This window comes from Blastomyces dermatitidis (assembly GCF_000003525.1).
Source record: "Blastomyces dermatitidis ER-3 genomic scaffold supercont1.10, whole genome shotgun sequence".
Classification (NCBI taxonomy): Eukaryota; Fungi; Ascomycota; class Eurotiomycetes; order Onygenales; family Ajellomycetaceae; genus Blastomyces; species Blastomyces dermatitidis.
This window is the reverse complement of record NW_025544783.1, coordinates 3155784-3178094: the sequence shown is the minus strand read 5'-3', so window position 1 is coordinate 3178094 and position 22311 is coordinate 3155784. Positions and strand designations below refer to the sequence as shown.

At 46.3% G+C, this 22311-nt stretch overlaps 7 protein-coding genes across 8 annotated transcripts; 4 read left to right on the top strand and 3 right to left on the bottom strand.

Moving 5' to 3' along the window:
• Window positions 1–47: 47 nt before the first annotated feature.
• BDCG_08309 (50S ribosomal protein L31e) lies at window positions 48–1797 on the top strand. Its single transcript, XM_045424087.1, has 4 exons — window positions 48–131; window positions 220–312; window positions 859–933; window positions 1087–1797. Exons 2-4 carry the CDS (start codon window positions 223–225, stop codon window positions 1291–1293), a joined length of 372 nt encoding a protein of 123 aa, XP_045272880.1. The 5' UTR covers window positions 48–131; window positions 220–222; the 3' UTR covers window positions 1294–1797.
• Window positions 1528–9030, bottom strand: BDCG_08308 (uncharacterized protein). The gene is made up of 3 exons (XM_045424086.1): window positions 8552–9030; window positions 7837–8387; window positions 1528–7007 (listed from the first exon to the last, which is right to left on the bottom strand). The coding sequence occupies exons 2-3, from the start codon at window positions 7959–7961 to the stop codon at window positions 3281–3283; spliced, it is 3852 nt and encodes a 1283-aa protein (XP_045272879.1). The 5' UTR covers window positions 7962–8387; window positions 8552–9030; the 3' UTR covers window positions 1528–3280.
• On the top strand, window positions 8294–9076 carry BDCG_08307 (uncharacterized protein; the record flags this gene model as incomplete). The annotated part of the gene is made up of 2 exons (XM_045424085.1): window positions 8294–8399; window positions 8603–9076. 2 exons carry the CDS (start codon window positions 8294–8296, stop codon window positions 8860–8862), a joined length of 366 nt encoding a protein of 121 aa, XP_045272878.1. The 3' UTR covers window positions 8863–9076.
• Window positions 9077–9863: 787 nt separating this feature from the next.
• On the bottom strand, window positions 9864–11554 carry BDCG_08306 (lipid transfer protein). The gene is made up of 3 exons (XM_045424084.1): window positions 11131–11554; window positions 10706–10915; window positions 9864–10557 (listed from the first exon to the last, which is right to left on the bottom strand). The coding sequence occupies exons 1-3, from the start codon at window positions 11144–11146 to the stop codon at window positions 10394–10396; spliced, it is 390 nt and encodes a 129-aa protein (XP_045272877.1). The 5' UTR covers window positions 11147–11554; the 3' UTR covers window positions 9864–10393.
• Window positions 11555–12437: 883 nt separating this feature from the next.
• Window positions 12438–14093, bottom strand: BDCG_08305 (uncharacterized protein; the record flags this gene model as incomplete). The annotated part of the gene is made up of 1 exon (XM_045424083.1): window positions 12438–14093. One exon carries the CDS (start codon window positions 14091–14093, stop codon window positions 12438–12440), a length of 1656 nt encoding a protein of 551 aa, XP_045272876.1.
• Window positions 14094–14526: 433 nt separating this feature from the next.
• Window positions 14527–15158, top strand: BDCG_08304 (uncharacterized protein; the record flags this gene model as incomplete). The annotated part of the gene is made up of 2 exons (XM_045424082.1): window positions 14527–14538; window positions 14829–15158. 2 exons carry the CDS (start codon window positions 14527–14529, stop codon window positions 15156–15158), a joined length of 342 nt encoding a protein of 113 aa, XP_045272875.1.
• A 991-nt stretch (window positions 15159–16149) lies between these two features.
• Window positions 16150–21923, top strand: BDCG_08303. Of its 2 annotated transcripts, XM_045424081.1 has the most exons (5): window positions 16419–16751; window positions 16848–18148; window positions 18231–19014; window positions 19091–20470; window positions 20557–21693. In XM_045424081.1, the coding sequence occupies exons 2-5, from the start codon at window positions 16881–16883 to the stop codon at window positions 20575–20577; spliced, it is 3453 nt and encodes a 1150-aa protein (XP_045282496.1). In that variant the 5' UTR covers window positions 16419–16751; window positions 16848–16880; the 3' UTR covers window positions 20578–21693. The 2 variants fall into 2 exon arrangements, with proteins under 2 accessions (XP_045272874.1, XP_045282496.1); XM_045424080.1 differs by having other exon boundaries at window positions 16150–18148; window positions 20557–21923.
• Window positions 21924–22311: the final 388 nt, after the last annotated feature.

The following is a 22311-nucleotide window of genomic DNA, read 5'->3' as shown; positions in this document are numbered from 1 at the left end:
TGGAAGTCTAAGCGAGCCACACTGCCGTCTGCTCTCGCCCAAAACTTCACGATCGTATATCGAAGATTTCGCACCCGCAACGACGACAACGACAACCATCCATTCACACCAAATCTCTGCCGCCCCTTGTAGTAAGTCAATTAAGTAGCCTACACTTTCAATGCGATATTAAAGGAAATTTCGACCGGCTAACCAAGCGCTTGCTTATCTTTAACATAGGCCATGTCCTCCGCCAAAGCTGGAAAGAAGAGCCAACGCTCTGCCATCGCCGACGTTGTCGCGCGCGAGTACACCATCCATCTCCACAGAAGAGTATGTGCCACCAGTTTGACATCCCCTGACGGAGAAGAAGAATAGAAGAAACGTGAAGGACACTGCACATCGTCCGGGGCGTTCTATACCCAAATCAATGACCATTTCCGTCTTTCTGCGAGTATGCAATGGGAATGGGAAATATGGAAAGATTGGACAGATGAAATGAAACCGCAAAAAGAAAAAGAAAAAAAGAGAAAGAAGAACAGATGGAAGGGAAAGCGGATATGTGTTGTGGCCGATTCGATTAAATTCGATCGCGAGGGTCTATACTGCCAACGTAAAGGGAACGACGCGAAAAGACCCACAACACATACATGATGCACATGCGATCTTGTGAAGATCAAAGTAAGAGCACAAGAAAAAGAAGAAAAAATAAGAGCACGAATTGGTTTTATGAAGTCCACTTTCTATGGCCCCTACCTTGCAGAAGCAAAAACAAATTGATGGATGAAAACTTTTTCTCCTTTAAAAAAAAAAAAGCAATTGGGCATTTCGGACGGAAGACTGATTTTTACCTCTCGCTTTTTTCTTCGGGATTTGTAGGTTCATGGTGTCTCCTTCAAGAAGCGGGCTCCCAGAGCTATCAAGGAGATCCGCGCCTTCGCTGAGCAGGCTATGGTACGTTTTCATTCCAACCTCCTCCTCCTTCCCAATTTTCCCCTCCTTGTGTTGCTCTCTATCTCCCCTCCCCCCAAAAAAAGAAAAAAAAATTACTCGAGAAATTCTAACCATTATTGGGGCCATCACCCCCCCCCATATCTCCACGAACAGGGCACCAAAGACGTCCGTCTCGACCCCCAGCTGAACAAGAAGGTCTGGGAATCCGGCATCAAGGGCGTCCCATTCCGTCTGCGCGTGCGCATCAGCCGCAAGCGTAATGACGAGGAGGGTGCCAAGGAGAAGCTGTACTCTTTCGTACAGGCCGTCAACGTCAAGGAGCCAAAGGGTCTGCAGACATCCGTCATTGATGAGGCATAAGAGGATTTGGCTTTTCAGTTGATTTCTTACGCGCGGGACGACATACATGTGTGTGTGTGCGTGTGTCGTAGTGTTTGGCAAGGCAGCGTGGAGTTAAAACCTTTTTCCTTTTGGGACCCTTCTTGTCCCTTTCTTTTTTAAAAAAAATTGTGATGTATGTACCTTATAGAGAAAAAGGAAACAACACACGCGCTCTTATCACAGCGTAATGTGAGGCGCCACGCCAAACAAAAATGGGATTATTGAACAAAAGGGTCATGCCTTGAATGGATGTTTTTCACAACTATATATATACCTTTACGCCCCTGCGTCAACCATGTTATAAATACAGAGAGTATCTTGAATGAAATAAAGTGCATCCGTCCGTGCTCATCGCCGGAAAACCAAAAATGTAGATAGAGAGAGAGGCCATCCCATCCATACATAATAACACCCACCCACCCCTCCACACGTCAAATTCATTTAAGCAAATTCCTCGGGATGCTTCCATTCATTCATTCATTCATTCATCCATCATTCCTTTCCTTCCCATTCTCAAAATCCGAAACTAGATATGCTAGCCTTAGACGGAACAACACAACACCTTTCTTCTGTAACAAAATAGTAAGTATCATGTAAAACGTCAGGGGAAAAGACATAAAGGCGAAGTCGTGATGCTAGATAAGAAAATTGGGGGAGAGGGGGGGGGGGGGTGGTTCGGTTAGAAAGGCGTTCAACAAAGGCAATAATAACAGACAACAGCTTGTCAAAGTGCAGGCTGCAGGCATGCTGAGGGAAGTTCTCGTTGAAAGGGGCGTGAGCGCGTGAGCGTAACTGGAGTCTTCATTCATAAAGATCTTGCAAAAATAATAATAATAATAATAATAATAATAATAAAATAAAAAATAATCATTCAGGGGACAAGAAAAAAAGGAGAGATATGATCGTAAGGCCGGAACGAAAAGGGAGCTGGAGAGTATAGGTACATGTACATGTACATACATATATGCACAATACATAAAGACGGGGAGTTGGACGGGATGGGACGGGCTGGCAAGGGGGGCATGGAGAGAAAGTTGGAATTTGAAACTTGCAGCACAGCCTAGGGTTTAAGAAAACCGCGGGCGAGGGAAGGCGGAGGCAAAGGGCGGAAGATAGATATAAATGAGCTAGAGAGGGAAGGAAGAGGATGGATGAATATGGTGTCTTTTCGTTGTTTAAAAAAATATTTCTTTCTTTGCGTTTGCACCGGGCCCAAGTCAAGTCTTAGATAGAGCATAACGAAAATAAAATAAAATAAAGCATCAGATGTTGAAAACCAGCTTGCTTCTTCATTGCAGTAGACGACGCAGAGGGAAATATGATAGGAGTAACATGGAGAAATGAAGAAGAATGGATAGAATAGAATAGAATAGATATTCGCCAAGGGGAACGAGGAAGTAGAAAGAATGGAACAGAAAAATATTGCTATGTTGTAAGAAGCAGACAAGAGAGTAGAAACCATGATGGCAAAGAAAATGAATATGAATAATAAACAGAGTAAGAGCAAAACAGGGAGATATATCGAAAATTTGGAGTATGATAGACAAGAGGGAAAAGAAGAGACAAATATCAAGAGAGGAAAGACAAGACAAGAGTTAATAATAACGCCAGGTTGTGAGTGTGTTTTGACGGGCCTTTGAAAGGGTGGAAGGAATGAAGTAAAAAAAATGAACAGACAAGAAATGAGCAAACCACATCCACATCCGCACCTGTTTCCAAACATGAAAACAAGACCGGACCCTCGGCCCTCATTTATAAACATTTTCCCAATTCCATGCTCCCTCATCATACCATACCATCTTTCTTTCTTTCTTCTTTCATTTCTTTCTCATCCCACTCCATCCAACCTAGCCCTAACAAACGTATAATTTATGAACCAAACCGGGTAAACAGGGTTACAGCATCTGAAAATGCTCTGCCAAACCCTCGTTTTTAACCTTACTTGCAACATAATTCATCCACCTATTCATGTCTTATACTTCTCCATAACCTTAGCAAGCTCCACCGCAATATCCTCCTTCTTAACCATCGCGATCCAATTCTCCGGCTTCGGCTCCAGCGGTACTAGAAACCGAACCGCACTGCCCACACTCTTATAGTTAATTGCCGCCACAAGGTTCGTATTAAGCAGTACTCGCCCGCTCGGATCCGCGCGAACCAATATACGCGATCGCCCTGTCGTCTTATTCTTCAGGATACGCAGCAGTCCCACCCCTTGTAACAGCCATTTCGGCGTTTCATCATCGGCGTCCGGCGGAACACCTAGCTTCAGGGTTTTGGCGCGAGCTTCGAAGACTTCGTCTTCGTCCTCTTCGCCCGTGCCCCCGCGGAGTAAGTCAACTTGAGGAAGTTCCTCGGTGGATTCCTCCGGTTCCTCGGCGCCTGCTTCGGAGAGGTTGGGGGTTGTAGCGCGGCTGACGTCGGCGGATGTGCCGGCAGAGAGTGGCAAGGGAGAGAGTTGGGCGCTGCCGTTGGGTAGGAGAGAGCTAGTCGCCTTTGAGAAGAGGGACGAGGTGGTTGCTGAAGCGACGGGAGCAGTGGGTGTGGATGTGCCTGCGCTACTGGCAAGTATGACAGGTGGGGAGTTCGCGTCTGAGGCTTCCGGGCTAGCATTTGTTGGAGATAAAGCTCCTGGGGATTTGAAGTCGAATCCGTTTGAGAACTGCGGGGTGCCAATGGACGCTGGTGAGTTGAACGAGGAAGCAAATTTAGATCCAGCGAATAACGATGAAACGGCCGAATTTGAATCTTTTTCTCCAGGGCTCGGAATCGCGACCTTGTCCTCCGCTTCCAGCACATCCTGACGCACTGGCTTGCCACTCTGATCTAGCTCTACTCTGTCAAATAGACTGCGCCCACCATTGGTCGTAGGCGGTGGCGTCGCGGAAGACTCAGATTCTCCTTCTTCTTCTTCGCCTTCTCCATCGTCTTCCCCCGCCGAAGCATTGCTTTCAGTATCGTTCTCGCTCTCAGATCCCTGCAATGAACCAGAGGAAGCAGCAGTCCCCTCAGCACTGTCCTGTGTGGAAGAGAGAGACGAAAACGGGGCCGTGAATCTCACGGGACTATTTCCCCTTTGTGATTGGGATACAAATGATGTCGCAAACATTGTCACGGTATCAGAAGCTGCACTCACACCAGAACCGGAACTAGTATGGCCATTATTACCTTTCTTCTTCTCACTGTTGGTACTGGATTTCTGAAGTGGGCTCGCTCCGGCCGTAGATTCACCAGTGGATTTGCGTCTTTTCCCACTGACATTGCCAGGTTCGCTGCGGCTGCTAGCGTCGTCTTCAATGCAAGTCATCTTGCGCTTTCCGGATGGAGAAGCAGTTGAAGAAAAATTAGCACTTGCACTTGTAGATTTCTCGCCAAATAAACTGCTACCACCCACAGCAGCGGGGGATGAGGAGACCGATGCGGCGTCCGTTTTATGCTGACTCGTGAAAGTGGGGAGACCCTTAGTCCGCTTATTATGTGAGAAATCTTCTGCAACATGTCCATCTTCCTCAACTGCTTTCCGCTTCTTTCCTGTCTTAGGGACCACAGCCAATCCCATCGGAACGCCGATATTTTCACGCAATCTCACATAGAATTCGACCAAGACATCAATATCGTCCGACTTGGGGTCCGCTTCTGCGACACGCTTCTGGAAGGAAGCATTCAATGCGTTCAACCGCCACTCGGTGTCGAATTCCGCTCGTTCATCGTTGTTAAGTTCTCGTGGGATCGCCGGAGGGCCGTATGAAGCAAGTCGGGATTTAGGGACCAAAGGTTCTTTTCTCTTCAGAGGAGCTGGTGCTTTCGTTGGAGATGTGTCCATCGCCTTGGTGGTTCCGGCTACACCATTGGAAATTTCAGAAAAGAGAGGCTTTGGAGTGAACTTTTCAGGAGGAGAAGTGGAGCTCGCTTGAGGTGTTGATGGGGCCTTTTCTGGACCAGCTGAGGTTTTAAATAGAGATGGTGATGGAGTGGATCCAAATAAACTGCTAGGTGGTTGTTGAGCTTGTGACAAAGACGTAAACGGCTTGCTGGTACCGCTTGGCGTGGTGTCAGTTGCGGCCTTTGTTTGAAATAGGCCTGTAGCACTTTGGGCAGGTTCCTTTGTCTTCTCTCCATCGGAAGTTGCTAAAGCGCTTTTTGGAGTCTGGAAAATACTAGTCGATGATGGAGTAAATGAGAAGGTGGGTGCACTGGGAGTCGTGCTAGTAGCTGGGGTGTTGAAAATAGAGGTGGGTTGGATAGTTTCGGCAGGTTTGCTAGCACGGCCAAATAATGAAGTACCGCCGCTAGGTGTAGATGGAAAAGGGCTGGCAGATGGAGTCGCAGCTGGAGCAATGGATGGGCTTTCTGTCGGTAGTTTTTCGGCTTCTGGCGTAGGCGTAGACGACGCTTGGGGTTCTTCCGGCGGCTTTGCAATCTGTCCAAACAATGAAGCTCCAGGGGTGGTAGGAGGCTCTGGAACTGCGGATTTAGTTGACGAAACTTTATCTTCAGTTGCAGATGGCGCTGATGACGGCTCCTTGGGCTTCGCAGTGGTACCAAAAAGGCTGAAGGGAGCGGGCGCCGGAGCCGGAACCGGGAAAGAAGTAGAAAATGACGCTCCTGACGAAGTTGTGGTGATTGCGGTTGCTGCTTGGTCCTCAGGCTTACTCGCCTGTCCAAATATTGAGCTACCAGGAGCAGTGGAAGGGGTAAATGAGAATGTCGCAGGCGCAGTGGAGGAAGAAGTAGGTTTTGGAGTCTCATCAGGCTTTTTCATGGCTCCAAAGAGAGTTGCGCCGCTGGATGGTGTCGTGATGAAAATGGACGAGAATGGTTGTGAAGTAGATGACGTAGCAGGTGCGGCGGGTTTGAAGGCGGATGTCTCAAATATAGACGGCTGAGTTGTTGAGGAAGTAAATGATGGCTGCGAAATACTAAATTGATTGGCCCTATTTTCACCAGTGCCGTTACTTTTGGCAGGCGGTGACATTTGCATCTCGTCACTTGGCTTATTAGCTTGAGAAGAAGCACCGAATATATTTGTGGACAGTGTCGAGGGTGTCGACGGTGTCGATGCGCCAAAAATGGTACCTCCAGTTGACTGGCCGAAAATAGGGGCAGATGTTGATGTTGGGGTAGAAACGGGAGGTGCGGCCGAAAAGAGCGAAGCACTTTTGGGCGCGGAAGTGGCCCCAAATGTGAAAGGGGTCTGCTGTGGTGGCTGAGAAGATCCAAACATTCCACCCGTTGGCGCTTGCTGACCAGCTTTGTTCTGGGCGTCCTGGTTTGTAGCAGTCCCAGGAATATTGAAGGTATTACCCTGGAAGCCCTGGAAACCTCCCGTTGATCCCTGGCTCTGACCAAACCCGGAGGACATACTAGCGAAAGGATTCTTTATTTCCTGAGTCGTTGATGGTGTGAAACTGAATGATGATGGTGCAGAACCTGCCTGGCTACCAAACACCTTGGGGCCCGAGTTGTTTTGGTCGCCAAAGAAAGAAGATTGTGGAGTTGTTGTTGTACTAGTGCCCGGGCCCGTCTGAGGGAAGCTCTGAGCCTGACCAAAGCTAAAGCCGTTTGTCGGAGTCGAGGAGGTAGGGGGAACAATGTTCGGGTCGATAGCGCTGAAAGGACTGGTAAATGATTGTGAGGTAGAAGACGCAGAGTTTGGTGAGGCTATGCGAGTACGCTGCCGAGCCTGCTTGATTCTGTAAAGTCATCAGTATAGGTGCTTATTGGAAGTTCCGTCTAGAGAGAGAAGAACGAATAAAGAGAACATTGGTAATCATAAAAACAGCAGAGTGAATAAAACTCCATCGTGCCCCAAAACAAATGTCCCAAACTGTGGGTGCGACTTGCCCGTCACTAAGCTAGCCGCAACATGTGAGGTAACAATGACAACATCTTGGAGAATTTCGCAGACTCCGACAAAGCTTTGAGCTCGCGCGCGGATTGATCATAGCCCTTGGACTGAAAAGGTGGGGGAAACGCCGACCAGATAGGAGTGAAAGGGTGTCCACGCAGAGGCAGATACACCGACTGACTGTACAACATGGGGGGAGCACGGAGTCAAGGTGTTGATATCGAGGCCGCCCGGTGTACACTTCAGGATGAGTGTAGCCAACACATGCCAGTTAAAAGTTTCAAGCAACAAAAAAGACAAAAAAAAAAAAAAGACAAAAAAAAGCATAAGGAAAGGAGCGCTGGGGAGCGGGGACCATTGCATGATACCGGAAGGTTGAAGACGAAATAATAAAATCAAAGCACAGACCAGACCTGTTTCTTGCTTGCAGGTCTGCATGGTGAATTTTTCTGGGGCACACAAGAGGATCGATCTCCAAGATAAGGCAAGATATTTCAACCAATGAATCGGTTGGCTCATATTTGCATGAGACTTATGATGTGATGAAAGGGAAAAATGAAAAATGAAAGCAATCAAAGCAATGAAAACGGACTTGAACGTCTTTGCAAAAGCAAAAACTGAAATGGAAATGGAAAATGGATTCAAACGGACATATCAAAAAGGGCACAACTCACTTTCTACTAGCCAACTGCGCGGCCGTAGCCCGCTTGGGCGTATCAGCTGAATTCGCAGACATCTCGTTTCCGAAACCACCTGCAAGTTCCTTTCCACCCTGAACCTGGGCTGCTCTTTTCGACATCGACAAGCGGATTCAACGTATGACGTCGCCAGTCCCTCCTCTCCTCCGCAAAACGAACCGAACCGCGGGGGAAGAAAAAATCCTTGGACTCTGATTCCAACCCCAATATGGTTCCGAGACTGCTAGATGGGTTTTTTTTGTAAGGGGAATATGGAGGAGATGTGAGAGCGAATGGACGATGCGCTTTTCAAAGTAATTCGAGTTTCCTTCCTGAATGTTTTTCTTTCCTTGGGTGTGTGTGATTGGGGAGAGGATTTTTCGAGTATGAGGGATATTATTAGGACATCGACAGGGGAAAGAGGTGTGCGATATATGTTGGTGATTTACCTATTATGATCGGTTTCGCTGAATCCCACTGTGATGAGAGTGAAGGGAGGTGGTGGTGTTGTGTTCAAAGGGTGAATATTAACTGGGAATTAGTCGCTTCTATCGAGGGAGGTTAGTATTATTTCTGTTCTCTTGCCAATAGCGTTACTTTTTTCTTTCTTTTCTTTTCTTTTCTTTTTTTTTCCCCTTCTTTTTTTTCTAATTCTCTTTCCGTATCTCGGGTAGTCAAAATGGGAATATCCTTTGTTGGTGTGGTAACCCACCTTTAGTTGAAGAAGGCAAAAAAAAAAAGAATTTTTTTTTTTTTTTTTTAGTTTGCCCCCAAAACACCAACGCGACAGTGAAGAGGGAGGGCGGCAGAGACGACCAGGAGGGCTGCAACAACGCAAAACAACCGCAACGCTATGAAATGGACAACAAGAAGGACGGGGAAGTACAGAAACTGCTGAATATTAAATTGAGAGGAGAGGGTCGAGGTAGCAAGTTGCTGCGAGGCGGCAGTGGGTGGAGCGTCGTAGTATTCAAGTCGCAGTGGGGAGGAGGAGGAAGAAAGAAGAAGAGGTTGATGATTTGATGATGGATGAAGGTTTGAGGCTGTAGTCGTCGAGGGCTGGGCAAAAAAGAACAGAACAGGGCAGAACAGACACACGCACACGACACACGACACACAAATAAGTAGTTTAGTAGTTAGTAGTTTCTAATAACTACAACTGACACGGACGGACAGAGCGCTGGCTGGCTGGCTGGGGCTGTAGAGCCGCCAAGACCACGGGGCTGGAGGAGGGCTGGCGGGTTCCTGTTTGGGTTAGCTCGGATGTCACATGATGCAGCCCTCTCCAGCCGGATTCATACAAGCAATAGTATACTACTATTCGTACTGCAAACATTCTCATTTGCAACAATCTAATCTGCTTCAAGCGGATATATTTTTTTTAAATCTGTTCTTATATTTCATGCTATATCTCACCCAATGAACATAGGTACTGGAAGTTAGATAGATAGATATCCCTTCATTCTGTCCAGACAGATGTTCTACTGTAAACTACTTACTTTTGCTGCTATCCAACGTCTGACTAACCTCTGTACTTGTACTCTCTATCCATCTACAATAGATACCAAACTGTACCTATGTGTTTTAAAATAATGCGATGCCGTGCACTTGCTCCAGAATATTATCCTCCCTCTCCTCAACAGGTGTTTTTCGCCCCGCAATTTTATGGACCACTCTGCTTGACAGATGTTCTTCTTGAGATCGAGGACACGAAATTGAACTGGGGCAATCGCACCGACACGAGTATGAACGGGGGTTAGATAGATAAGGCTTGTCGCACTTGGCTGCTACTGTGTACGTCCTTCATTTGTATATGACTCGACCTCACTCAGGTTCGGCAACTTTGTCCACAGGATGTCAGACGGCCTGGGAGAAACGAGTGAAGAGAAAATCACACGGAGGGCGGGATTTTTGATTTGTATCCAGCCACACAGTATACATACATACAAGCTTCGACCGGGGGTTTTTGGATTCTTCTGAGCAAGGAGGTATTGGGGGCACAATGAATGGCAAGGGTGCAAGGGTATCTACCTATCTATCTATCTACCTATCTATCTACGCTTGCGGGGTGGTGGAATTGATATTGATATTGTAGGAGAGGAGAGTGGGGTGCATGGGAATTCAAGGGCCGGATTGTATGATTATTATATGCATTGCTTATGTGGGTGGAATAGAAATGAGAATGCGAGGAAAGGGGGGAGGAGGTAAAACTAACAAAATGGGAAAAAGGAATGAATGATATAGTTACACTCCGTGCTGTACGTTAATTCATAAACTGCGCGAGAAAACATCTCAACCCGGAGGAATCCCCTCCCTATTCACTTCCGAACGAAAACCACATATCATTCAATTTGCAGAGAGAAAAAAAAAAAGAAAGAAAGAAAGAAAATCGAAGGAATCTGTGTATCTTAAACGAAAAGTCGAGAAAAAGTTATGTATAGGATTTGAAACAAAAACATTCCCCTCACCCCCTAGTTCATGTAAAAAAAAAAAAAAAAAAAAAAAAAAAAAAAAAAAAAAAACATATCAAAAATTGCCAACACACACACACCCTCTACAGCTTAGCCTTGCCTTGTGCCTTCTTGAGGATAGGCTCCATCTTCGTCGCCTTCATGACATTGCCCTTGATCTTCAGCTTGCCGCCCATAAAGAGACGCTGGGCATTCGCCTTACCGCTGACGAGGGAGGCAAAGTCGGCATCGGAGAGTTGGAGGGTGACTATTTTTATCATCCTGCTTGTCAGCATCGTATTTTCTTGTAAACCCCCCACCATTTTTGACATAACGTAATTATAAACCAAGAAAAAGAAAATGGGTACTTGGGATGTGGTATGGGTTTAAAAATAAAAATAAAAATAAAAACTAACCATCAGCCTTGCCGCCAGCAGGCGCGGCACCCTTGCCGACGACACCTTTGTCTTTCAGGTCGAGGTACCAGCTCTCGGTCTCACCCTTGTCGTTTGTGAGGGCGAAGGAGAAGATGGATTTGGCGGATTTGATGGCATCTTCGCGGTCGGCTGGGTTGGAGTTGATGGCAGCATTGATGGCGTCGAAGGCCGCGGAAGAGGGGAAGGCGGCTATAATTTTTTTTTCATTTTTTCATTTTGGTTTGGGGTTAGTTTTCAGGTGTTTTTTTATAAATAAAGAAGTAAATAAATGATGAAGGAAAGAAAGAAACTTGGGTAGTTGGTTGGTTTGAAGGGGACATCGTTTGGGGTCTGTTTGACGGGATGGGATGGGAGACGATAAGGGGATGGATAGATATAACAGTTGGAGGCGAGCGATTACTTACGGTTTGCGAGAGACATTTTGTGAATGTTGTAATGTGGTCTTTTTTTCAGTTTTTCAAGGAGAGAAGTGAGATGAGGTTGTTTGTTGTCTGTATGGAGGGATGAGATGGGAAGAAAGAAGATGAAGATGAAACGAAGATTAAAAAAAAACAAAGAAAGGATTTCGGAGCAGTGGCACCACCCCACCAGTCCCTGATAGTTATTAGTAGTTATATATTCTTTTTTTTCCGTTGGGAAAAGGGTTCGATTCTGATTAATCTTGCTTGTCTTTCTTTTTTGTTAACCTCCGAAGCTTCCCTCGAACATGTGAATATGGGGAAGCTGGGACAAGAGCGAGCATGCAGCCACGCTTGCCGAGGCTAGGCTAGCTGGGATGCGACATTATTGGGGGAACAGGAAGCTTCATTAACTAGTTAACTTAGTTAACTTAAGTTATTTTGATTATGTTAGTTATTTGATTCTTAACCAACTACTCCGTACGGAAGTAACTTTTACTTATTAGTAACTTAACTAATAACAACTATCCGTTGGTTGTTCCCTTGTCTCGGAGCTTTCACGGAACACATGATTGCTGGGAGATCTGGTGCTTCTAAATATTGCTTACTTTTGGTGTGTGAAAAAAAAAAAAAAAGAACACAGAGAAACTGTAACTGCATTTTACTCATTTTAATTAAGCATGATAAATTTCAATTGTTAAAAGAATGTCGAATGCTGGCTAGAGGTGCATCATCAATAGCAGCAACAAGAGAGAAAACAAAATAATAGTCGACGATACAAAAACACTCAAACAAAGGAGAAGGGTCAATAAAAAGGAGCGTAAATGGAAGCTACATCGCTTCATCAAAATCGTATGTACATACATGTAACTACATCATAGATCAATGGCAATCATGGCGCGTTTTCATAAAGAGCCACCCACCCCAACCTTCCAGATTCTGTTCCATCCCATATGGATATGATGAAAAGAATAAATTGCGCCGCCCGAGAGAAAAATATATCCATATCTCTCTCCTCCTTTTTGTTCCCAAGATGATATACCTTTTTTTTTTTTTTTTTTTTTTCTTTTGTGCGTGTTCTCAGTTTCTTTTTCCGCCCCCTGATGAACGAACCTCCTCCGCAAGGAACCAGACCTTACCATCCCAACCCTAGGATAATGAAAACATGAAGATAAAATCCCAACCACCAGTAAAACACCCCCTTCCCCTTCACAAAATATCAAATCCACGTTATCCAAAATGTCCTGTTTTTCTTTTTCTTTTTTTCTCCCTTTTTTCCCTTTTTTGTATGTGTGTTTGTTCTTCTCCATCTTCTACCGCCAGCTAAACACCGACGTCCTCAAAAACCTCTTCACATGATCCTGCCTGCACCACAACAAATCCCTCGTCCGCGAGCTCGCCCGCTGCAAATGACTTTTACTCTTCCACCCCCCTCCTCCACCGCCATCATCAACAGCACCAGCAGCACCAGCAGCACCAGCAGCACCAGCAGCCCCGTACGCCCGAAAATTCTTCAGCCGGTCTTTCCTCCTCTCCTCCTCCCACAGCACCTTCAACACCTGGCTCCGCCCCATCCCTACCGGACTAAACATAATTGGCACATCCATCTCCTCCGCCACCCCCTCCTCACCCTGCCCCTCCCTCTGCCTCTCCCTCTCCCTCTGCGTCTGCTGCTGTTTCTTCCGCTTCCGCATCCCCTTGCCCTTGCCCTTGCCCTTCCCCTTCCACCTCTCACTCCCCGAAATCTCCGTCAACGGCGCAAGCGCCTCATCCCACGTCCCCCCATCGCGCAGCGAGGTATTCTCAAAGTAAAACTCGCCCAGCGTCTGCCTGTGCTCGAGGATGAAGGCGGAGACCTGCGCGGCGTCCAGCAGGGCGTTCTCTATCTCTGCGTAGAGCAGGTGGGGGAAACTGAGCGGCTGGAGCGGCGCGGGGCAGCGTTTGGGACAGAGGGTTGACGCCGGTTCGGTGGCGGTTGGTTGGAGGCATGGCTCTGTGGAGAGGGAGAGGGGGCAGGGGCCCTGGGTACCGCGCCAGCGGAAGGTGATGTGGGTAAGGGTGGGGAAGGATTGAAGGTAGGAGTGTAGAAGTTTTAAATGGTCTTTGGGGCGGTTAGTTTTCTTGAAACTGTTGCTGCTACCGCTGCTGCTGGTGCGTGTCGAGGTGGGAGTGGTGTTGATAGGGGAGGTGGTGGTGGTGGTGGCGGTGACGTTGTCAGTGTCGTACGGGAAACTGTCCATTTCAATGGAGAGCTTGCGGATTTGCGCCCAGCGTTTACGAGATGAAGGTGATGCGCCGAAGCCCATGTTTGGGCGGAGGTAAAGGAGTGCTCCTGGGTGGATTGGGAGGAGGGAGAGCGTGTCGAGAGACTTTAACGGTGCTTGTTCAATTGCGATTCGAAGTGATATGAGGGCATAGTCGACTACGCTACGGCGGTAGCGGTGTCCAGCCCCTTGGCCATTGCAGGACACCTTTAGGTGCCGGAGTGAAGTCATGGCATTGAAGGCGCGGATGAACGATGGCACATTCGTCACCGCGTGGAATAATGGCGGGTACTGCCTCGTTAACAGTTCCGTCATTTCCCAGGTCCCATATCTTGGGAAACTGAGTCTCGACGCTGCGGGACAGGAGGCGTAAACTTGTGGTTCGTAGACAAAGGTTCGCTCCTCTCCAGTAACGGGATCTAATAACGGCGGAAGAAAAGTTTCCGGCGAATGGGGTATATTAAAATTAAGAGATTTGATACAGCTTCCAATGCGCTCTAGGGCGGCCATGCGCGCTGGGCGGGTAAATATGCCATTTCGGAACTCCACATCAACTTCTGCGAAGAGCACAGGGGCGGTGCGATAAGCGAAGTCATGACACACCAGTCGCATGGATAAAAGGTCTTCTTTCGGCAAGCAGGCGAGAAAGGCATCTCGGGTCAGATCTGTCCACCAGAACTGGAAAAAGGCGGCTGCGGACGACATGTTGATGAAGATGATTGATCATAGCGGCCAGTGAGCCGGGTCCAAAATGCAAAAGGTTCTTGAGAGGCTTTGTTAGTCATGACCTCGTCCAAAATAACGAAGAGAGGATGGCTTTCTCCTGCTTTCTTCCTTTCTTCTTCTCTTCGTTCTTCTTTTGGGTGTTGATGGATGTGGATAGGAGAACCAAAATGCATGAGAAGGATTAGTTTTCGCATACAGTTTAAAAAGAGCTCAGCTCTGTGAAAATCAAGTTGATTCTGGTTAATTATCTTAATATGCACTTAAATAATGTCTGTTTCTGCGTGTGTGTGCTCTTTTTGTAGAAATGTAATAGAAGATATATTAGGAAATTGGAGTGCTGTCAAGAAGTATACCCGATACTTCGAGTTGGGCTTTTGGTGTGGTCAAATTCGAGAGAAAATTGGCCCAAAACATGCCCAAGCTGGTGTGTCACTGGACGGCGCACACAGACAATGGTTCAAAACATATTGAAACAACAAAAAAGGGACTGAGGAATCGGGCGAATCGTGATATTATAGGACCCAGGCCGGCCAGATCATTTGTTTCCTTGCGCCCCGGGATGCCCAAGCATCTCTCAACGATGCACGCCAGAAAATCGCGCCAGAAGGGCGGGGAAGCGTCTTCGTTTCTGGTTCCATTTTTTTTCGTGTCGCATGGCGCGAGTCAGACTTTGGGTTCAAAAACAAGGCTGTTCGCTGAGACGAATCGGTCTAGGGAGACACCAAAAGGAGCCGTGCTGCAGGAAAGAACGGTCGCTGGGGTCATCGCGAGAAATGTACGGTCGTGAACAAAGTATCCCGACGCGATGAGTGGTGGCGATCAAGGGGGGAAGCGAACGCCCTCTCGGGGGCTTGCTTTGTGCTCTGGCCGGGATCTCGGTACATGTATCCCAACCTCCCCTCGCGCTCCTCTCCGCTGCTTGGGGCTTGGTACGGTAGATACTGGGGCCCGCCCCGGTGTTTCGTAACCATTGACGCTCACCGCAACATCAGCGCGCTCAGTGGCCGGGATGTGGACGTTTCTGCACAGACGACCCCCACTTAGTGTACGATGACACCTCGCATGCTGTCCTATCCCAGCCGCTGTTTAGCCTTTTTTGAAGCGGGCTAAACTCGTCGGGACACAAAGCGTCTTGGCTGGGCTCTTAGCCATTCCACGCGTTTTTCTGACGTGAACAATTAAACGCGCGACATCGCGTGCAACGCGGGAATTGATGGAGGCAAAGGGGAATCGAGAACTGGCAGCCGAATGGCCGCTAATAGAAAGCGACAAGGGACAAGACAAGGGGGGGGAAGGTAAATAAATGAGTGGGCCAGAACAGAGCTTTGAGAGAATTGCAGAGAACAGTCTAGAGAGGAACGAATGTGGGGGTCTTGAAGGGCGTGGGCTCGAGAGATCATGTCAACACGTTATTCGACTATCATTCTGTGAGTTTGATCATAAAAGGTGCTTATTTAGCTGGCATATGGAAAATATCATGGTCTGTTTCTGAGGGCTGTGTAGCATTTTGACGTCTCAGGATGAAGGCCTTTCTAGCGCCCTATATAGCCTAGGCCATGCTGGCCCCAACATCGCGCCCTGTAAACAGCATCCCGATGGAATTGGAACTGTGGTTCGATCGCAGAGCATAGATGGACTGGTTTGTACATGTACATACGAGTCCGGCAGGGTGCCTCTTATCATCTAGCTCTAGTAAAGGGCGTTCCGCCATATACCTCCGTTCCTAGATGCTATCTCCAGGCGTTAATCATTAGTTATTGCTTATGGTGTGGCCGTATTGTCGTAGCCCGAGTTAGTGAAAATCCCTTGAATCTAATGATGCCCGTATGCCCTGAGATAGTAAGGTACATGTAGTTACACGTAACATCCTGGGGTGAGCCATTGGATGTCTTTGGGTGAAATAATGTACTAACTTACTGCGTACATACATTTGCTATCAGTAGCCGGAATTGCACTGCAACTATCCGCAGCTTTCAGGTCCTCGGAGAGCAGAAGAAACAAACAATTCTGTAATCCTATGCATAGCGAACAAAGGACAATTTAAAAGAATTGGTCGAATTGAGTATGTTAAGAGCGTTCCCATCGTCTGGCTAGGCTCCAGCTGCAGAAAATATTTATTCGCTCCAGGGAGTGCAAATTCTGAGAACAAATGCTTCAATGTGCAAGGCTTTAAGATATATGATAATTGGGAGCATTAATACAAGGACCACATCTGTGGATACTTACGCCCTTCAACAACACCGGCGTTAGCAATGGCAATCCTCCTTGCTGCGCTGTGAATTCTGCACTTGTATTTATTCCAAGGTTGAGATAAATAGCGCGCGCACGCTTGAAGTTTATTGATATTTAAGTTAACGATCATCATCAACCAACCACACACATCCTCTGCTCTCCGGCGTCACCTTACAGCTTGCTCGACTCGACAACGCTCTCCGTTCCCTCGCATCTTCCCCTCATATATCAGGCTGCAGCAAGGCTCACATTGTTCGACAAATCAAGAACAACCACTTGGTTAAACGTCATTGTTCCTCCAGCTTCTTTATCGTTCCCCCGTAGAGCCGCACCACGCCCGACTCAAAGACAACCTGAGCCTTGCCTGCAGCCTCCCGCCCAGTCTCAACTGAAGTTCTGCATAAAGCAAGATAAAATCTGCCTGAAATCCGATACATCTACGCACTGCTCTCTTATCTATCTAAAGCGTAGTCCCACTAATTCCATATTGAAACGCTTCAGAATTGCCCCAGCGCCGAACTATCCCTTCGAACTATGGAGCCCAACCCCTTTCACAACCCTATGTACTCCGACGACATCGAGGGTGAGAATATCTTTCTGGAGCATGGAGATGCTACAACTACAACGGATCTGGTGGATCTACCTGCAGATTTTGATGAGGATGGGTATCCACTCTCTGAAGAGGATATGCTCGACAACGATCTCCAGCGGCTCAGCTCTAGAGACACTGATCCTCGATCAATTGCATCCTCCGAAGCAGAGCTGGCTATTATACAACCCAAGCCCATCGAGTCCGAGGAAATCGAGTCTAAGGAAATTCCTACACGTCCTCCCTCCCCCGAAGCTTGGTCAGCGGCTGCGCCTAATCGTTTATCGCAAACGAATTTTCAAGGCCAGGATCTCTCTGACTTGTCTGCAATACCCAGGCGGAGTTATGGTGATCGCGATGAAGATGATTCCCAATTAGGAGACTCGAGTGGTTCAAACTTTCCCATCTTGTCCAACTCATCTCAGAGTGCCGATTCCAATGGGCCAGGAGAAGTGTTGCCAAACCGTAAGCGTCCCCGAACTGCAACCGGCACTAGCTTATCTGCCAATTCTGGACATTCTGGATTGAAATCTAGGAAAATTACCCCATCTCCAGGGGAGAATAGTGGCTCATCGGCCGTCGTGTTGAACAGCTTACCAGTCCGCCAACTTTTTGCCTTCTCTGATGATTTTGAAGAGATAGAACGTGAGCAGCGGGAAGCCGAGAATTGGCTTAAACAGAAGAGGGAACAGGAGCGCTTGGATGAAGAATTCGCTAGGTCGTTACAGCAACACTGGAATGAAGAGTCATATTCATCCAGCTCAGGATCCTATCCTACGCATCGTGGAAAACCTGGAAATTCGTCCAAATTTAAAGAAAACTATATTGAAATAGCCAGCGACAGTGAACTTGAAGAGGTATACCCTCAAGCTGGCTATGCCGCCGCGAGTCGTTCGGCTCCGTCAAGTCATAATCAGTGCCGCACAACATCAGATGTGAGGGGACTCTGGTCAAAGGATAATATGGTGCATGAAACTTCTTCTAGCTGCTCCACCTCTCATGAGTGCGATAATTCGATCATACCTCGAGGCCATGGATTTGAATATTCTACATATTCCAGCAATTCCATGTCGCCCAGAAATCCAAATATGTTCGGAGCTGAGCCAGGCGCCAGTGGCTCACACAGTTGCCATCCCGATTCCTTCCGCGATGGTATTGCTGACTTAATATACAAGACTTCATCGGAGCTTGAAACACGTGGCATGAGTTCGAGGTAGGTAAACCCCTATTTTCATGCCTCGAGGAATGACATTAGGATAAACTAATGGTATGATGCTCACCGTCTTTGCATGTAGTGACTTCAAGTCAACGATCTACGAACAGATAACCCCCAATACTACGATGGATGAGTTGAAAACACTCATGGAAAATATTAGGCCTGACCAGGAGCTTGACTGCAATCGCGTAGGCACCCCGGAAGCTTTACAATTCACCTTGATGGAACACCAAAAGCTCGGTTTGGCTTGGATGAAGTCTATGGAAGAATGCTCCAACCGAGGCGGAATTTTGGCCGACGACATGGGCCTGGGAAAAACCATACAGGCCTTAGCTCTCATGGTTTCCCGACCCTCGACAGACCCTGAGCGAAAAACGACTCTCATAGTTGCGCCCGTTGCGCTGATCCAACAATGGAAACGGGAAATTGAGCGGATGCTAAAGCCAACACACCAACTGACTGTGTTCATTCTACACAACGAACGAGGTGTAAAGTATAACAATTTGAAAAAGTACGACGTTGTTCTAACAACCTACGGTACTCTGGCTTCAGAACTGAAACGACTGGAGGTCGCAAGGAGGATGAGGACAGAGAACGAACATACCTACCGAAATATTGATCCTGACGAGAAATTTTCATTGCCGCTTCTTGGAGAGAGGAGTACGTGGTACCGGGTAATCATAGATGAAGCCCAATGCATCAGAAATAAAGCCACCAAAGCCGCCCAAGCGTGTTATCGTCTGAAATCAACTTATAGGTGGTGTATGACTGGCACTCCAATGATGAATAATGTGTCGGAAATTTACTCCCTGATTAAATTCTTGAGAATCGGGCCGTACAATGTTCTTGAAAAATTTAATTATGTGAGTGATAATGGCACCAAGCCAACTCCTTTCGCTACCTCTTAAAGGGCTCGAGAGTGCTAACAATTAATTATAGACGTTTAGTGTATTACAACGCGTTAATATACCTCCGGGGTTTCCTCCCATGAAAAAGTTTCAAGCTCTGCTGAAAGCTATACTTTTACGTCGGACGAAATCGTCGGAAATCGATGGCAAGAGGATTTTGCAGTTGCCCCCGCGGACGACTGAAAAGACATACGCTACATTCAGCGAAGATGAAGAGTCACTCTATGATGCTCTAGAGTCCAAAACTCAGGTTAGGTTTAATAAATACCTTCGTGAAGGAACAATTGGCCGCAATTACTCCAATATTCTTGTATTGCTTCTCCGACTACGGCAGACATGTTGTCATCCGCACCTGATTGACGACTTGTCAGTGGAGACAATTGCTGAAGCGGCTAAAATCGATCTGATCGAGAACGCAAAACGGTTCGAGCCAGATGTCGTCTCGCGTCTGAAGGCGAATGAAGACATGGAATGCCCAGTCTGCTTCGATGTGGCAGAAAACGCAATCATTTTCTTTCCATGCGGCCACAGCACATGCGCTGAGTGTTTTGCTATCATATCGGATCCTTCTCGGCTGCTGGCACAAGGCATTGATGGCGAAGCTTCTATTAAATGCCCCCATTGCCGCACACTTATCGACCCCAAAAAGATAACTGATAACATCTCGTTCAAAAAAGTATTCTATCCCGACGACCCAAGCAGCGCAGATAGGGAGGATGATTCGGGGCCATGGCTCAATGACGATGGAGACGGTGACATCGGAAAGGGCAAGGGCAAAGCAGTCGAAAAAAAGTCGCTATCACAGTTAAAGAAACAGGCGGTGAGAAACGCCGAGGCGAAGAAAGAGTACATTCGCTACCTCAACGACAATTGGGTGACTAGCGCTAAGATCGAGAAAACAATGGAAACCCTTCGCAGTATTCAATCCCGCATTCCCGAGGGTGATGACCAACCAGAGAAAACTATCATCTTCAGCCAGTTCACAACCCTCCTAGACCTTCTTCAAGTCCCCATCGAAAGAGAAGGGTGGGGCTACTGCCGATATGACGGCAGCATGCAGCCCAGCGAGCGCAACGAAGCTGTCCTTGAGTTCTCTGACAGTAAAGACCGTACAATCATGCTCATTTCCCTGAAGGCCGGGAACTCAGGCCTAAACCTCACCGTCGCTTCGCAGGTCATCATTCTTGATCCGTTCTGGAATCCCTACATTGAAGAGCAGGCTATCGATCGTGCACATCGCATTGGACAATTGCGACCGGTAATGGTGCATCGCATCTTCGTGAAAGGAACAGTCGAGGACCGTATCCTCGAGCTACAGGATCGGAAGCGTGCTTTGGTAGAGGGGGCATTGGACGAGAAGGCCAGCCAGACAATCGGGCGCTTGAATACACGTGAACTCGCCTTCCTCTTCGTAAGTCCTATGGCCGCTCATTTCGTCTTTTTTTTTTTTTTTTTTTTTTTTCATAGGCCGCTTTACTGATAAGTTTGACATGGCAGGGTGTCACAACACAAAATTAGAATTCAAACAGGGATGCAGACTTTTGCCGTTCTTCTGCACCCCTGTGATCTAAGTAGAGAACCTGTTCCGGCATCGTTGTCGAACTTCGAATATTCTAGAATACACCAACATAACAGCGGATAGGGTGATAGATTTCAAACTGCATCCTTCACATACATTCCAATGCCCCAAATACAACCCTCTTTTTTCTGCTATACCCCCTACCTTTTCCGGGAGTTTCATAATCTAATCCTTACTCTTTGTCTTTTCCTTAAGCAGGGCCCTTAATTCACCCTACTCTCTTCCTATATCCTATATTTTGTTGTCCATCAACCCTCCTGTTTACAGCAGTATTTTTTACACCTGACCCCTTTTCACTAAATCCCTCACCATTTCAGAAACACCCTCTACCACCTTTCACAGAACTGGCAGCGCCAATTTTCCTTTCTTGTTTGTCCTATCTACATTTCCTTTTCTTTTCCTGTTACTAGAAGATACAGGTACGGGGTAGCGTCACCTCACCCATATGCTATTGTTTTTTCTATCTAGAGGCCGGTTGGCCAGTTCTCGCAACCGATGCTTTATTGTTGTTGTTAATTAATTATGATCAGCCGGGCGCCTTGACACTCATCTCAGTAACTTTCGGGCTTCGGACATGTCAGGCAGTTCGTCGGGCCTTTCACTATCATTTTTACCTTGTCTTAAAAAGATTTAACTTCCAAGGCCAGCTAGCTACATGTATGGTACGTATATTACATTACATTAGTACACATGTATATCGCTACGGAGATTTCTATTTACACTTTTCCACTACCTTGTCATTTCGTGAGGAGGCGGATATTTTTGTGTCTTGACTTGATCTTCTAACTGTCCTGAATGTGGCAGCATGGTCTTGTACATGTTGTAAATGTACTGTACCTGTACCCTTTTTTTCCCGGCAAAAAACCATCTGAGCATCATTTTTGAAAAACAACAAACAATAATCACAAGTGAGATTCATGTCCAACTAACTATTCATTCATTCAAGATTATGAATGACTCTTTGTTTCACAAGCATCTTTCACAGAAGTTTTATCTATGTTAAAACCCTCTGTTTCATACATATCTGAACTAACTATGTCTCTTCTTGACCAGTGTACTATACAAATAATACATATATTTTATATTATTATTCATCAAGTTTTTTACCTCAGTATTTGTTATACAGTGTTAGATATGTCAGGTCACATATTCTAGCTTATTAATTCTTCTATCATATAACTTCTCACAAGCTAGTAATCTTTTTAATCAAGTAAGCTTTACATCTTTTACAGATTATGAAACTTATTTTACACATTAACACTGTTACTTTAAGATTTCTTGTCAATATAATTATTATTTTAACTACTGCTTTATTTAATATATTTATCAGATGTTGAAATGATCTTGTTCTATTTATATTAATGTATTTAAGATTTTGTTAATTAATAATACTACTACTCACTTAGAAGAAGCTTACAGAGTGAAACATATTATATTATAAAAAAGAAAAAAAGAAAACATTCAATTGATAATTATAATCTTACTCAAAGCTTATATTAAAAAGAATTTAATAAAAGAAAATAAGTATAGTACTTAGTATAGTGAATTCATCACAATTTCACTCTTACTCTTATACTTATTTGTAATTTTATATTCTGTTCACTAAGTCAGTTACTACTGATAATGATTTTTCATATTTAAACTCTGTTAATGAAGGTTTTTCTAAAGCATTT